The following is a 14,846-nucleotide window of genomic DNA, read 5'->3' as shown; positions in this document are numbered from 1 at the left end:
AGTTAAATTTTAGTGGATTAGCTGATATTTTTTTATTCTATGCGTTTTCAAACCTAACCTGATAACTACACAAATTACACTGTCATTTGTATAATGTGATAGTTTTCAATGCATTATCTCTTTCTGAAGTAAATGAATAGCAAAATATTTTTACCATCACTTTTCATTTGTTCAAAATTTATGCATGACTAACTGTTGCTCGGCAAACGAGATTATTAGGTTAATAATATTATTGAAGTCGATATTGTAATTGCTTTAAATAACCAATTAAACGGGAAACATTCTTTAAAGTGATCTATATTTTGTATTTAAAATATACCATCAGTTTTCTTTATTTTTCGCTGGTAATCAGTCTTATTTATTATCTTATAATTATGATTAACATATTTTTCTATTTTTTAAATACTCGGTTGTAGTATTTTTTTTAAAACAACTATGCATTTTTTATTATATGTTTGCAGTTAATTTTGCGATTTTATAGCCTCAGAGCTAATATTATTTTACACGTTTTGAATGATTGAATCATTGAACAGGACAATACTTCCTAGTGGCAAAAAAAATTCCACGAATAAAGGTTGTAAACAGAGTTACAGAGCGAAAATTTTTATGCTTAATCTGTGACACAAAGAATGTTAGTTTTTATTATTTCAAAAGAAACATATTTATTTTAAATTTTAAAATACTCTTTTTAGTATTTCGTTAAAGCCGTGTAAATTATTATTTTTTTTACATGTTTCTTTTTCATTTTGATTCTGATCCCATTGCAGACAATAAATTTGATGCATCATCCTTTTTTTATTGCCGGAAATAAAAAACAGAAGCTATAATTATTTTTTTGTAAGAATTTCTTTATCATAGGAACTGGGAAGTAGTAAAAATATTTAAAAATATAGCCTCTCTTTCAAAGGAATGAGATTTGTAATATTTTCAAGAAAAGAGAAATACAACCGAGATATTGGGTTGTTTGGAAAGTAATTTCATTTTCTTTCTTTCTGAAAGCAAAAAGCGATTTTCCTATCGTGAATAAATATTTTTATTAAATTTTGCTATATTCATTCTGGTTCAATACGTTTTTCTATCTTTCTGGCAGTAGCATGATTCTTAGCTCATAAAATTATTCTTCTTTAGTGGCAAAAGATTGATGCAGATGATTTTCGACCTCCTCATTTGAAGTAAAGGTATAACTATCTAAACATTTTTGTAGAGACCCGAACAATTACTGTTGAGAACCCATTTCTCGTCCCCAGTGATGATGCGCTTCATAAATGGATAATTTTCTTGACGTTTCCGAAGCAAATCACAGACGTTTAGTACGGCGGGATTAATTTCTTTCCGTAAAAGCATGATGTCCAAATTTTAGACGTAGTTTAAAATTAAACGTAGAAGTTTCAAATGATCATGAAAAGTCGAATTTGACAAATTTAATCTTTGGGACCGTGGTGCCTCGGGGGATAAAGAGCTCGCCTCCCAATGAGGTTTCTTGGGTTCGAATCCCAGCAACGGCTGGTCGATATGAATTCCGCACCAGGATCGTACTGACAACACTGCTGACGTAAAATATCTTCAGTGGTAGACGAATGATGTGTTGGAGTCCCCTTGTCACCTGGCTAACAGTGGGTGGTCTTCGTGGTTTTCCTCTCCATGGGATGCAAATGCGGGTTAATTCCATCAAATTAAGGAATAAGTATAGGGCAAAGTTTGCCTTATACTTAATCCAGGAGTTCCCTTGTTATCTGGATTTGGGTTCAAAATTACGAGGATACGGAGTTAAATATTAATAGTCGTAAACTCAATATCGGGTTGGCTATTCAACGACAGTTATAAAATAAAATAATATAAAATTTAATCTCGAGATAGAGCACTTGTTTCTCAATGAGGTGATTCGGGTTTGAATCCCAGCGATGACTGTTCGATATGAATTCCGCACTCGGCTCGCATGGACTACAGTGCTGACTTAAAAAATCTTCAGTGGTAGACGGATCATGGGTGAGAGTCTCCTAGCCATTTGACTTACCGTGTGAGGTTTTCATGGTTTTCTTCTCCAAGTAATGCAAACACAAAAGCGAAGGTAAATTTCTTCCGATATTTGATCCAAGAGTTCCCTTGTCTTCTGGATTGGATTCAAATTTACAAGGCTACTGAGTTGAACATCGGTAGTCGTAAGCTCAAAATTGGATCGGTTGTTTAATGATGGTTATAAAATAAAATAAAATTTTATCCTTTCGTGATTTCGCGATTTATTACTCGCCTGTTAGTATCAATTAATGCTTTTTTCGTTTCGTCATCAACCTGAACTGGCGTAGTGAATCTTCATATCTTAATTGGAATTTTGCAAATATGCTTTGGCTGTGACGTACTGCCAATACTTCTTTTCCATACATATCGGATGCCGACCGGCCTGTGTAGGGGGCAGGGAACTGTCCTTGCGTCAGAAAGGTTCTGGGTTCGAATCCCGGGCAAGGCATGGATGTTTCTTTCTCTCTCTGTGTGTTTTATGTCCTTTCCCCTTTGTGTGTGAATGTGACCAGCCCTATAAAGGGGTTGTGGTTGTGTGAATGGCGTGGCAGAAGTCGAATTCCTGGCCATAGATGGCGCCACTGAGAAAAACAGGAACAATCGCACCCCCACTGAATAAACAGGCATACTACAAAAAAAATACACATCGGATAATTTTTTTCTTGCTTAAATAACATCTTTGTCATTTTGATATTTAAAAAGTAAAATATGCCGAAAATTCTGCTTTTAGCTTTCTATCTTTGAAAGCGCACCTATATTAGCTTTGAAAAATCTACTATCCGACTTAAGAGTGGAAAAATAAATAATTAATTTCTCTGTTGGGAAAATATAAAATTACTTTCCGAACAACCCAATAGTATATTCCTTTTTTCCTGACTTTGAAAAGCGTGGAATGCTGAAATTCCGAAAGCTTGAATTTCAGATTCATAAAAATTGTGAGTATAGTGTTTTCTCTTGTTCAAGTTTAATGCAACGTTTTTGTAGTAATATTAAATTTGAGATGCATGGAGCGAAAACATAAATGAATTTAGTTTATATTATCTGAAGCTAAGTAAATTTGTTTCTCCCATAAAATGGCACTCTATATAAACAAGCATGAAACTTCGAAAGAGTTTGCAAAATAGCTTTAGTTACAAATTCGTTAAGGATATTCACCTTAGTGCTTTCTCTCGATTTTAAATGTAAAGAAATTTTTTAAAAATAATGACGAATTTAAAATGTACGGAAGGAAAACTAAAAGGGTGTCAGCCAATATTATTTTAAGTTATACGTTAATTTCTTTCTCGTATTTTAAGTGCCACTCTATACTTGGTTAAGAGTTCCAAAGAATTTGCAAAATAACTTAATTGCAAGTTCATAAAAATTATTAACAAAGTGCTTTCTCTTGTTCCACATTAATATAATTTTTTGAAGTAGCATTGAATTTAAATTACACTGAACTTAAACTAAAAACAGGTTCAGTTAATGTTATCTAAACCTATGTAAATTTATTTTTCGTACAAAGTGTCACTCTGAATTTGATATACATGAAAGTTGGATGGAGTTCGCAAATTGTGCTTTGTCGCGCTCGATATTAATAAATTTGTTTTGATGCAAATTTGAATTTAAAATACTTACGACTAAAACTAAAAACATTTTAATGTTATCTAAATCTATAAAAAAAAATTTCTTGTACAAAGTTCTAAAAAATGCTCGATTTATAAGTTCTTAATTTTTGCTTTATGAGGCGACTCGTTCTAAAAAAACGCTATTTCAAGTGTATTTTATTATCTAAACTCACCATCCAAGCTGTAGCAATAATTCGAACTCTGTTGGAGGTTTAGTTCAGCACGTGTAACTTTGAATTAATGAGATAAACATTAATTAGAAGAATATTAAAATTTAGATTTAAAGCTAGAAAAAAACGTTAAGCATCCGAAAATTGTTTTATGAGGCAATTCGTTCTAAAAAAAATGATGTATGAGTTGCGTCTCAAAATCTCTGAACCTCTGGTTTAGTACGTTTGGAGATAACATTCTTAAGTAGAGTGTAGTTAATCTTACAATCGAAACGTAATCTTATAAATCTATGAACAAATAACTATATATGTATACATTTTTACCAGATGTGATCTCAGCAATGAATTAGAAATCCTGGCGATGTTTCAAGCAATAAGACAAGATGTTGGGCGACTTGATGTTTGCATCAACAATGCTGGACTTAGTCACAATGCTCCTCTTCTTAGTGGAACGACGAGTGATTGGAAAAATATGCTAGATGTAAGTTCACCTAATCGTAATTTAAATTTCATTGAAGTGTTATTGAAGCAAGTCCATATGATTTCATTTGTTTTTTGTCTCTGTTATTTCATAATCATCAACTGTTATGTTTACGGAGAAATTTTAGCTAGTAGTGAAACCAGGGTTACTTTTTGGAAGAACAATTACCATAATGGAACACAATTCGAGGGCATGCCATGTAGTTTCTAGAATTTAGATTTTTAATTAGTTAGCGTAAAAGCATGATATTAAAATGAAAAATACATATTAATTATATATTACAAAAATAAGCAGAACTACTTTCCGAAAACAAAGAATTTAGATTACATGTATGATTCAGGGAAGAATTTGCATTACATAAATTTAGAGAAGATTTTACATTATATATCTGATTCAGGGAAGATTTCACATTGTATATCTGATTCAGGGAAGATTTCACATTGTATATCTGATTCAGGGAGGATTTTACATTATATAACTGATTCAGGGAAGATTTCACATTACATATCTGATTCAGGGAAGATTTCACATTACATATCTGATTCAGGGAAGATTTCACATTACATATCTGATTCAGGGAAGATTTTACATTGTATACCTGAGTCAGGGAAGATTTCACATTACATATCTGATTCAGGGAAGCTTTCACATTACATATCTGATTCAGGGAAGATTTCACATTGTATATCTGATTCAGGGAGGATTTCACATTACATATCTGATACAGGGAAGATTTTACCTTTTACAAGGTGTTTCAGAATGCCGTGGACAAACTTGGAGAGGAGGTAGAGAATATCATTAGGAACCATAATTACATAAAGAAAGCATGGGCGAAAGCGAAAGACACTGAGATTACAATGCAGAATGTAGTGTAAAACGATTTATTATGCATCAAACGAGTACAATGTATGACTAACAAGTGACAGAGAAGGTAATCGAAATTTGCTCATTGACTTGGATGCACGAATGATACCTATGCGACATGGATTGGCGAATATTTTCGAAGATACCTGGCTTTACACTAATCGAAGCAGCAACGATGGAGATTCGTGCCACCAGGGCCATTTCAGAATTTATGGCCATCTCGTACACAATAGTATTCATCGCACGCCGGAGAAAAAAATCAAGAGGAGATAAATCAGGTGATCTGGGAGGCCAAGCACCATGCTTAACCTTATTGTTCCCAAATGTCCTTTTAAGATACAATGCGTGTGTTATTTATTTTCTAAAAGTTTGATACTGGTGATTGATTTCATTTTGATGCTGGTGATCTGAAAATTTAGTCAAAAAAAACAAAAAAATTCATGTTTTCAGAAAGGAAAACGCTAAATTTGACCATTCGGGAAGCTTGACCGAAGAATATAGAATGCAGAAGAAGTTCAGCTCTTCGTATACGTAACTAGCATGAGAAACTGTTCAGTGCTGAATGCTGTGCTAGGAAAACAACTGACAGGGAGCGCAACATCCTCAGATTCAGCCGAGTATCGTGTGTACAACGATTCGAAGGTCATGCGCAAAAGAAGCAAAGTGACTGGCGGGAGTTATGTCATCTGAACAGGTTCTCAAAATTTGCTAGCATAATCAACATGGGCGATAAAAATGAATTCTCAAAGAAATATCTTAATAAATCGTGCAGTATTTTTAATAAATAGTACAAAAATGTATCAAGAAGCCAAAAAAAAAAAAACTATCATTTTCCTTTTTATTCGCTGCAGTGGTTGGGGGTAGAGGTGAATCAAATCCGTTTTAGGAAGATCCTCTGCTTCATAATGTTACCCATAAATTTCCATTAGCTTTTATATAATAAAAGATAATGGGCCCATAAATGTTACTTTCTCTTTTATTTACAGGGACTTTACCAAATTGTGGGGGACCTGTTTACATTATGTCTATGGAAGCTAACCTTTCACCCTTCTGTAATCTGTTCTGTTCTTTGGTTTGACCCAACCTATCTTTTTCATATTCTTACAACTATTTAGCATATGAACACCAGATTAGTACATACTATCCAGGAAAATCCCATGTTATTTCTGTTAATCCGCTATTTGCAAATGAAATAGTTGAAAATATCAAATTTTCACCTTGAAAAGTAGTTTATTTTGTATAAATTCTCTCTTATGCATTCTGTCTTTACCCTTGTATATATAAATGACTTTTTTTATTTTAAATATAGCCATTTTTTTCACGCTTATTTATTTTAAGGTTAATATATTAGCTCTTTGTATTTGCACCAGAGAAGCAGTGAAACTAATGAATGAGAAAGGTATTGACGACGGCCACATTATTCATATTTCGAGGTAAGTTAGCAACGTAAATACAACTAAGTAATGAAAAATAATTAAGCTTCATGAAATTTATCATTTAATCATATTAGAAATTGCGCTGTATTTCAAAAACTAAACATTTAGCTCATTTTATTCTTAGCTAACTTTGGCAGCTTCTTAGCTTTGGTTTTTATTTATATTGTTGGCTTTTTGACATTAGTTTCTGGAATTGTGGTTTTATAACATTTGCACCAGTGATAAAGGTGAGGAAAAAAAAACTATACTGAGTTCTGAGTGTCCGAACCAGGCAGTTCAGACTCTAAAAATTTTAGATTTTATATATATATATATATATATATATATATATATATATATATATATATATATATATATATATATATTATTTAATTATAATAATCTTAATATCACTCTTTATAATGCGTCTATGTCTCTGAAAAATTTAAAAATGTAATTTCAAATGTGTTTAAGATGAAAGAAGAAAAGCAGAAAACAAACTTACCGATATGAAGTAAAATAAAATAAACGAGTGTTAAAATTAGATATACTGATCTAACTATTAAACAAATTTGTTAAGAAGAAAAAATATGATAAATGTGCTTTTAGCTTTATCGTATAAAATAATTGGTAAAAATATCTAAGCAACTTACATTTCAGTGATGCCATTTATGAGGAAAAAAATATTCATAATAACTATAATTGGAAAATTTAAAAAGCCATAATAAGTAAAGAAGCTAATAAAAACTATAAAAAAATATTTAAATTGTAAAATAAAAAAACAAACAAACAAAACATTCAAATAGGTACTAATAGTATAACATACAAACGTAAACTAGGAATAAACCCTTTTATTGGTTTACCTTCTTTATAGGGTGACTGTTTCTGACTTTATAGGGTGACTGCATATAATGTCAGAGCCTACATACATGGGTATAAAGGCATTTATAAAGTTTATCCTTCATTCATATTTTCTTCCATAACAGTAATATCTACTCGTGTTACCAGCATTCATAGGCATTGTCTGTTTATAGGTATGAGCCCCATTCATACTTATTAAAAAAACTGTTTATCACACTGGACAACTAAAATTTAAAATTATTAAATAAAGGCTACAATTTAGAAGTTTACTTGATAAATTAATTGATCCAGTATAAAAGGTCATACATCCAAACTATTCCTACCATTGGCTTTAGGAATAGCTTATCATAATTAGTTTCTACCTTGAAATTGAATCATAGCTAATCTTATAATTTATTCGTTTCTTTTAAAAATTCTTTATAATTGGAATAATACCTGTAAAGCCTAAGAATCTGATCTGTAATAATATTGGAACAACCCTTATAGGCTAAGATGGAATTTAAATCTATACTCTTATTAATTTGAAAGTTAAAATTAATTCTTTTATCAAAAAGTTTGAATTTAATTTACCTATCTTCTTTAATTTCAAGAAAAACCTGGAAAATTTGCTGAAAGATATCAAATATTAGTTTTGTTAGGAATTGATTAACTTCAATAAATTTGCTAAGCAAAAATTTCAAAATCATCAAACTTAATAACCAAAAGATCATTAATAAATCTGAGAAAGAAGGAATTTGTAGGAAAATTATCAAATGAATTAACGAATCTATATTCTTGAAGAAAAATAAAAATATTGCAAACATTAGTATTAAAATCATTTCCCATGGGAATACCATTAATTTGTTAAAAAAGACAGTCATTAAATGGAATATAATTGCTGCTAAGGGTAATATGAACAGAAAACTTCCAGCTCTCTTTATCAGTGACATCATTAAGATTAAATAGGCTATGAATTTGAATAAGGTCTTCAAGAATTTTATTATTTAGAAGAAAAGCATATAAGTTTTCGAAATCAAAACAGCAAAGAGAATCAATATTATTTAAAGATTTTAGTGTTTTAAATATATAAAGCAGAAAAATAATTTTAGAACGTAAAATCAGAACTGTTAATTTAGGATTTTAATGTAGTTTTATATCAATTTAAAGTCGTCATCAAAGCATAGGATTTCTTTCTTTATTTTATTCATATGCTTAAAATTTTTATATATGGATAAGAAAAGAAAAAAGTGTTACAGAAAATTTAAGAATTTAAGATTTATTAAGTCTTATTGAGTTTTATTAACTGCTCCCGTAAACTGCAAGTACTAGAATATATATAACCCCTAATAAAAAATAAAAACTCAAGGAAAACAAGAAAAAAAAGAATTTCATACAAATAATGAGAGAGATTATTAAAACTTTAAAATTATAAAAAATGTTAAGCATTAGAGAAAAAATTGTAACAAAAAGATATAATCTCATCATCAGCAATTTCAGCATTTTGGGAAATTCCGTGGCAACCAAATATTAAAATTAGATTTCTACTTTATTGTAAATCGTTTGAAATTTTATTACTAACCAACTAACTCAATTAATATTTATAATTTCAATAAAAAATATTAAATTAAATTATTGTATTTAAAATTCGACTTTTTATTAATTGTAAGTTTTGAATTATCTTGTATAATATATTATTTTGCACTAATCCAATTTTCGGGCCAATCTAGGTTAATGGACAAATTAAATGCGGTTCTTAACTTCAGTATGAACGCGCCTTAAAAAGAAATTCCACTGCCTTCTATTTACGCTTTAATTGGGTATAATATAGCCTACGTCACAGGTTGCGTTGTTCCTACTAAATTTAATCCATGAGCGGCATTTTCTGCGAGCCTAACTTCAAGCCACAAATAAACAAACGAAGTGTTCGATCGTTTAAATAGCTGCTCGCCAGATTTTATTACATTATAAAGAAAAGTTATTGAAACTAAATACAACTAAATAAACAACAACAACTAAAACAAATAACAATAACTAACTACTAATAACAATAACAAACTACTAATAACAATAACTAAATAAACAACAACTAAATTCCATTCGTTTAGCATTGCGTCATATGTTGTTCCTACTAAATCGAAGTAGTTGTGTTTTTTTCATATTATACCCAATTTCATAATTTGTAATCTGACAACTGACGAAAATATTTAAAAACCGTTTTTGCAACTTATTTGTAAGTAAATGACATCTTCTCCCTTCTCGCTTTATATGTTCTTATCAGTGTTTTATTTAAAAACTTTTCTTGATTACATTATGTTTACAAATCGGTCTCGTTTATTTTGGAGCTTCTCACTCTATTGTATTGATGTATTTTGCTTTGATTATATTAATACAATATTAAAAAGCGACATTTTTATAGATATCATCGCGTTACCAGATGATGAGATAGTATCTTTTTATTTATAACTCTTTAAATTTTTAACAAATTTTTTTAAAATTTTTTTAATTTTTTTTTAACAATATTGTCCTTGAATATTTTCTTATATAACTCATTAAACTCATGCACACTGCAGCGAAATCGAATGAATAAATATCTGTTCCTTTTTTTGTGTGTCATAATTTGATATTTTTCTGTTAACGAGAACAAAAATATCTGATTTCGTTCGTTAAATAAAAGCTTAATTTTGTTTACTAGTCGAAACATTCCTTTTTCAGATAGATTTTTATTGCTTCTTACTGACTTATTTGGATTCTGTAATCTTTTGATTTTAATGTATTTAAACTGAATCCTTGGAGGTTGGGGCTAAGCAAATAAATGAATTGCTCTTTGCTAACTTTTATGATGTATCGTATGACTTCTTTTACATTTAATCGATTAAACTTCCAGCTGGCGCGTTGTCTTTTATTTTTAATTCTAATAGTTTCCTTTTGAAGTAAATAACGTATAACATTTAACGTAATAACGTTTAGTAACCATCATGTAACGTAACGTAACATGGTGTGGTTACTAAAATTTTATACCTTCATATTAAAAATTAAATGTGATTCTTTCTGTTGCTTCCGTTTTTTTACGCAGTTACTGATTCATTAATTCGTGCTTTTAATGATTCATTGATTAATTAATTAACTTTTTTTGATTCATTAATTTATTATTCATGAATTAATTTCCTTTTGAAGTAAATAATGTATAACATTTAACGTAATAACGTTTAGTAACCATCATGTAACGTAACATGGTGTGGTTACTAAAACTTTATACCTTCTTATTAAAAATTAAATGTGATTCATTAATTCTAGTTTTTAATGATTCATTGATTAATTAATTAACTTTTTTTGATTTATTAATTCACTCCTTTGTTTACACACTGACTTAATGATTTCGTGGTCAATTCGGTGGATTGGTTGTTTAATTGTTAAATAATGATGAAACAACTATTTCTGGGTCGCTTCAAATGAAATTTTTGACAATGATAGACAATAGGTATGCAAAATTACGATAATTTAGATAAATAAAACCCCATTATTTCTTAAAAGTAGAGAGTTATAGTTCTTAGTTAAATTAATGTGACTTTCTTCTTCCCTGACATAAAGGCTACTCACCTTTAAATAAAGAGACTTCGGTATTTAAATGCCTTTTTTGTCATAAATGGCTTGATAAATGAATGATTTTTTAATTATTATTAACAATAATATTTATTTACTTCTAGTATGGGTGGTCACAGAGTACCTCCAGGTATGTCTGGTAACAATTTCTATTGTGGTACTAAGTTTATGGTTCGAGCAATAACCGAAGGCCTTCGTAGAGAAGTCAAAGAAATGAAGAGTAAAATACGAGTATCGGTTAGTAAATTGTAGTCATTTACTGTTTTAGTTATAAGTTAGTAATAAATACATTCTCTTAATTTTCTTAATCAAATTAATGTAATTTCTCTATTAGTTTTGCTTTTTTGTATAGCTTATTATTATTTTTTAAAATTTTCTTTAGTACCTATTACTAAGTTCTATTCCAAAACTAATCAAATTTAGCATCTATTCGCTTTAGTTATAATATAATCTAGGGAATAAAAGGATATCTTAGCAGCTACAAAGTCTATTACTACACAACACACGATATGTTAACTACATGTTAATAAGCACTTTTCTTATTGCTAAAGCATATTTCGTACTTTTCATTTTAATATTATTCAGAAATAATTTAATAAATAATAAAATATTAAAATAAGAAAAATAAATGAACTGCGGTTAAAGTAAAATTGTATAATTTTAAAAAATATTCTTCCATATCAAGAAAAAAAAATCTACTCTGATCGATTTCGTTGATTTGAAACATGTTTCTTGCCAAAACTGCAACATTTTCATCAAAAGCGTTTCCTCTATTTACAACAAATAGTTCATATTTTAAAAAGTATATTGAAAATCAGGAATAATGAAAAAAAAAAGAACGAAAATAAAGAATAATGAAAATGAAGAATAATGAAAATAAAGAATAATGAAAATAAAGAAAAAAATGGAAATAAGGAAAAGAAGTTTCGCAAATGCAATTAAACCAACGCACACATTAAAACGTGCGGCTTTTGAGAAACAGGGTTAAAGTTAAGATTTCGCTAAGCGTAATGCAAAGGCTGTATTCAGTAAAAGCTGCATTCAAGAGCTGTATACGTCACTTTTTTACGTTGATTTTCATGCATGCGAAGTAAAATTTAATTAGCGTTTGCGGGAAGCCATAACGTAACGCAAAAGTCTTCTCTTTATTAAACAATAAATATCATTCATTAAATCGTAAACTTGATTACATAAATCATAAGCTTGAATTTACCCCCTTTTTTCTTTTGAATCAACAGGCGGTTGCCTAGGTTCACCTAATGGAATTTTTATAAAGTGTAATTCATCTTAAAAAAATAACTAATAATCTATTTACTATATTCTTTACAGTTTTTTACCCTTTCTTTCAGAGTGTAAGTCCGGGAGTGGTGGAAACAGAATTTTTTCCTCGTCTCCAGAAAAGTGATCCAGCACAAGGATGTGCTTTATACAACTCTATGGAATGTCTTCAACCGGATGATATTGCCGGAACAGTTGTATACATTCTAGGAACTCCTCCCTATGTTGAGGTACACGATGTTCTCGTAAGACCTCAACAGCAAGCTACGTAATGAAGTACCAAGCTAAAGATATAGATTGTAACAGCGTGTTTTAAGAAACATATTCCTGATACAAAAATATCTGTTACCACGTAACCACTCTAAAGTAAAGGATTTTGGCTATCTTGATTTAATTGACTCTCTTGTAGTATCCCTGAAAACAGCAGCGTTTCTTATTTGCCTTTCTCATTGTTACAAAAAGTCAAATCAATTCTCCACCAACATCTCATATTGGAAAAAATTGAATAAAATTTTCTTTTCTAAAAATATTTGGTTTTATTTGAAAAAGTTGAAAAATTCCTAAAATTTAAAAATAGGGACATAAATATCAAAAAGAAAATTTCCACTAAAATGCAATTTCTTCTGAAATTAAAAGGAATATTTTTAAAAGTTTAGTTAATAAAATATATTTAGATTTTCTGTTGCTCTATCTCAATGAATACCCATTTGTGTGCAACCTCAAGGCAGCTAGATAGATATTAATACTGTGAAAATTCAGCAAGTACGTAAAAAAATCACAAATATTGAGTATTTCATAAAGTAAAATTCCTTTTTAAAATGTTTGGTTTTATTTGAAAAATCCTAAAATGTAAAAATATTGGTATAATATCAAAAAATTAAATTTCCACTAAAATACAATTTCTTTTGAAATTGAAAGGAATATTTTCAAACGTTTAATTAATAAAATATATTTAAATTAATAAAATATATGTAGATTTTCTGCAGCTCTTATCTCAATAAATCCCCATTTGTTTGCAACCTCAGGGCAGTCAGACAGATATCATTATTAAGAAAATTCAGCAAATACGTAGAAAAAACCCCAAATAATAAGTATTTAAAAGTTATGACTTTATGAGTATTATGAGTATTTAAAATTGATGAAATAATTCACAAAAAATTTATATTGCTTAAATTTAATTTGATTCAAAAATCAGGCGGAAACAAGTTTTTAATTAAAAGGTTAAACTTGCAAGCGATCATAATAAAATTCTTTTTGTTACCTATCGAAGCGAGTGATTAATAAAATCGTTGTTGTACGGTGCTTTTATTTTTATAATTTCTGTAATCTATTTAAAGTTTCTTTAAATAAAAATGGATTATCATATCATCATAGATACTTCGCTGAGAAATGAAACAATAAATAGAATAATGAATATTAAGTGGATTGAATGTAAGATAGAAAATGGCCCTGAGGAATGGTTATTAATCTGTATCTTTTCTATCTTTTTCAATGCAAATAACTTATAACAAGATGATACAGTGTCGTTCACCTGTATAGATGCGTTTCCTTCCTGGAAAATTTAATAAAGGGAGGGTTATAAATTATTGATTATAAGCTTGGATTGAAAAATAAAGTTTTCTCTTTTGTTCGATCTTTTTTTCTTCTTTTTTTAAATTTAAGAAGACATTCAATCCACTTAATTAATTTGTAGATGCTATGACAATTAGCAGCGCCGATTGCCTCCAGGTGGGTTTCCGCTCCCTGGAATGTCAGTAAACTAAGTGAAAAATAATTAAGCAAACTAACTCGACTTATTTTACAATTTCTTTTCTTCTTGAATCAGACTAAAATGCAAACAGACCTACCGCTTTATTACCGTTCATAAAACTTTAACATAAAATGATTTTTCAAAAATGATAAGTGTAAAATAAATATCAAGATATAATTCTCGTAACGCTAATATGCATGTTAAATAAATAATGCTAAGAAACTGAAGCGAAAAATATATACTGATTATAAACTTCATAGGCAAAGAATAAAATTTGAAAATTGGGTTGGACAAGAACCATTTTTTCCCTCACAATTTCTCCCAAAATCCATATTTCCTCATCAGTATTCCCAAAGCCGGGATAGCTTGGTCGGTAGGGCGCTGAGCTCATGTCCGAGAGTTCGTGGATTCGAACCCCGCCGGCCGAAGACTCCCCGTGTAGTAAAGTGACTGATGCACGTTAAATCTGTCGAGTCGCAAAAATCCTCCATGTTCCCATAACAAATCAATACCTCTGGGGGTACTGGATTGGAGATCGATCGTTCTCAAATTCAGGTCAAAATTATGATCTGTGGATGAATGAATGGATGTATGAATGAGTCCTCTTTATAAACAGGTGTGACGTATGATGTGGCAAAGTCGAATTCTTGGTCATAGATGGCGCTACTGAAAAACAAGAATCGCACACTTTGCCTTAAATTTGCTCGGTTGCACCAAGCAGGCTTGCCCGTGTGGCAAGTGGCATTAGAACCAACCAACCAACCAGTATTCCCATCATTTTTTTCACTATACTTTATCTTTGTTTTTTTTTTCTACGCGTGGACG

The 14,846-nt window shown here is 29.9% G+C and overlaps 1 protein-coding gene across 2 annotated transcripts in view; it reads left to right on the top strand.

Moving 5' to 3' along the window:
* LOC107437425 (dehydrogenase/reductase SDR family member 11) overlaps positions 1-12,798 on the top strand; it is a 42,296-nt gene extending 29,498 nt beyond the window's left edge. For both annotated transcript variants that reach the window (XM_016049425.4, XM_087167846.1), the window contains exons 3-6: positions 4,121-4,274; positions 6,477-6,571; positions 11,098-11,230; positions 12,343-12,798. In XM_016049425.4, coding sequence (XP_015904911.3) covers positions 4,121-4,274; positions 6,477-6,571; positions 11,098-11,230; positions 12,343-12,543 — 583 coding nt within the window. In that variant the 3' untranslated portion in view covers positions 12,544-12,798. The remainder of the gene's footprint in view (positions 1-4,120; positions 4,275-6,476; positions 6,572-11,097; positions 11,231-12,342) is intronic.
* Positions 12,799-14,846: the final 2,048 nt, after the last annotated feature.

This window comes from Parasteatoda tepidariorum, chromosome 7, assembly GCF_982258835.1.
Source record: "Parasteatoda tepidariorum strain Cologne lab strain chromosome 7, Ptep-v5.0, whole genome shotgun sequence".
Classification (NCBI taxonomy): Eukaryota; Metazoa; Arthropoda; class Arachnida; order Araneae; family Theridiidae; genus Parasteatoda; species Parasteatoda tepidariorum.
This window is presented reverse-complemented; position numbering and strand designations above follow the sequence as displayed.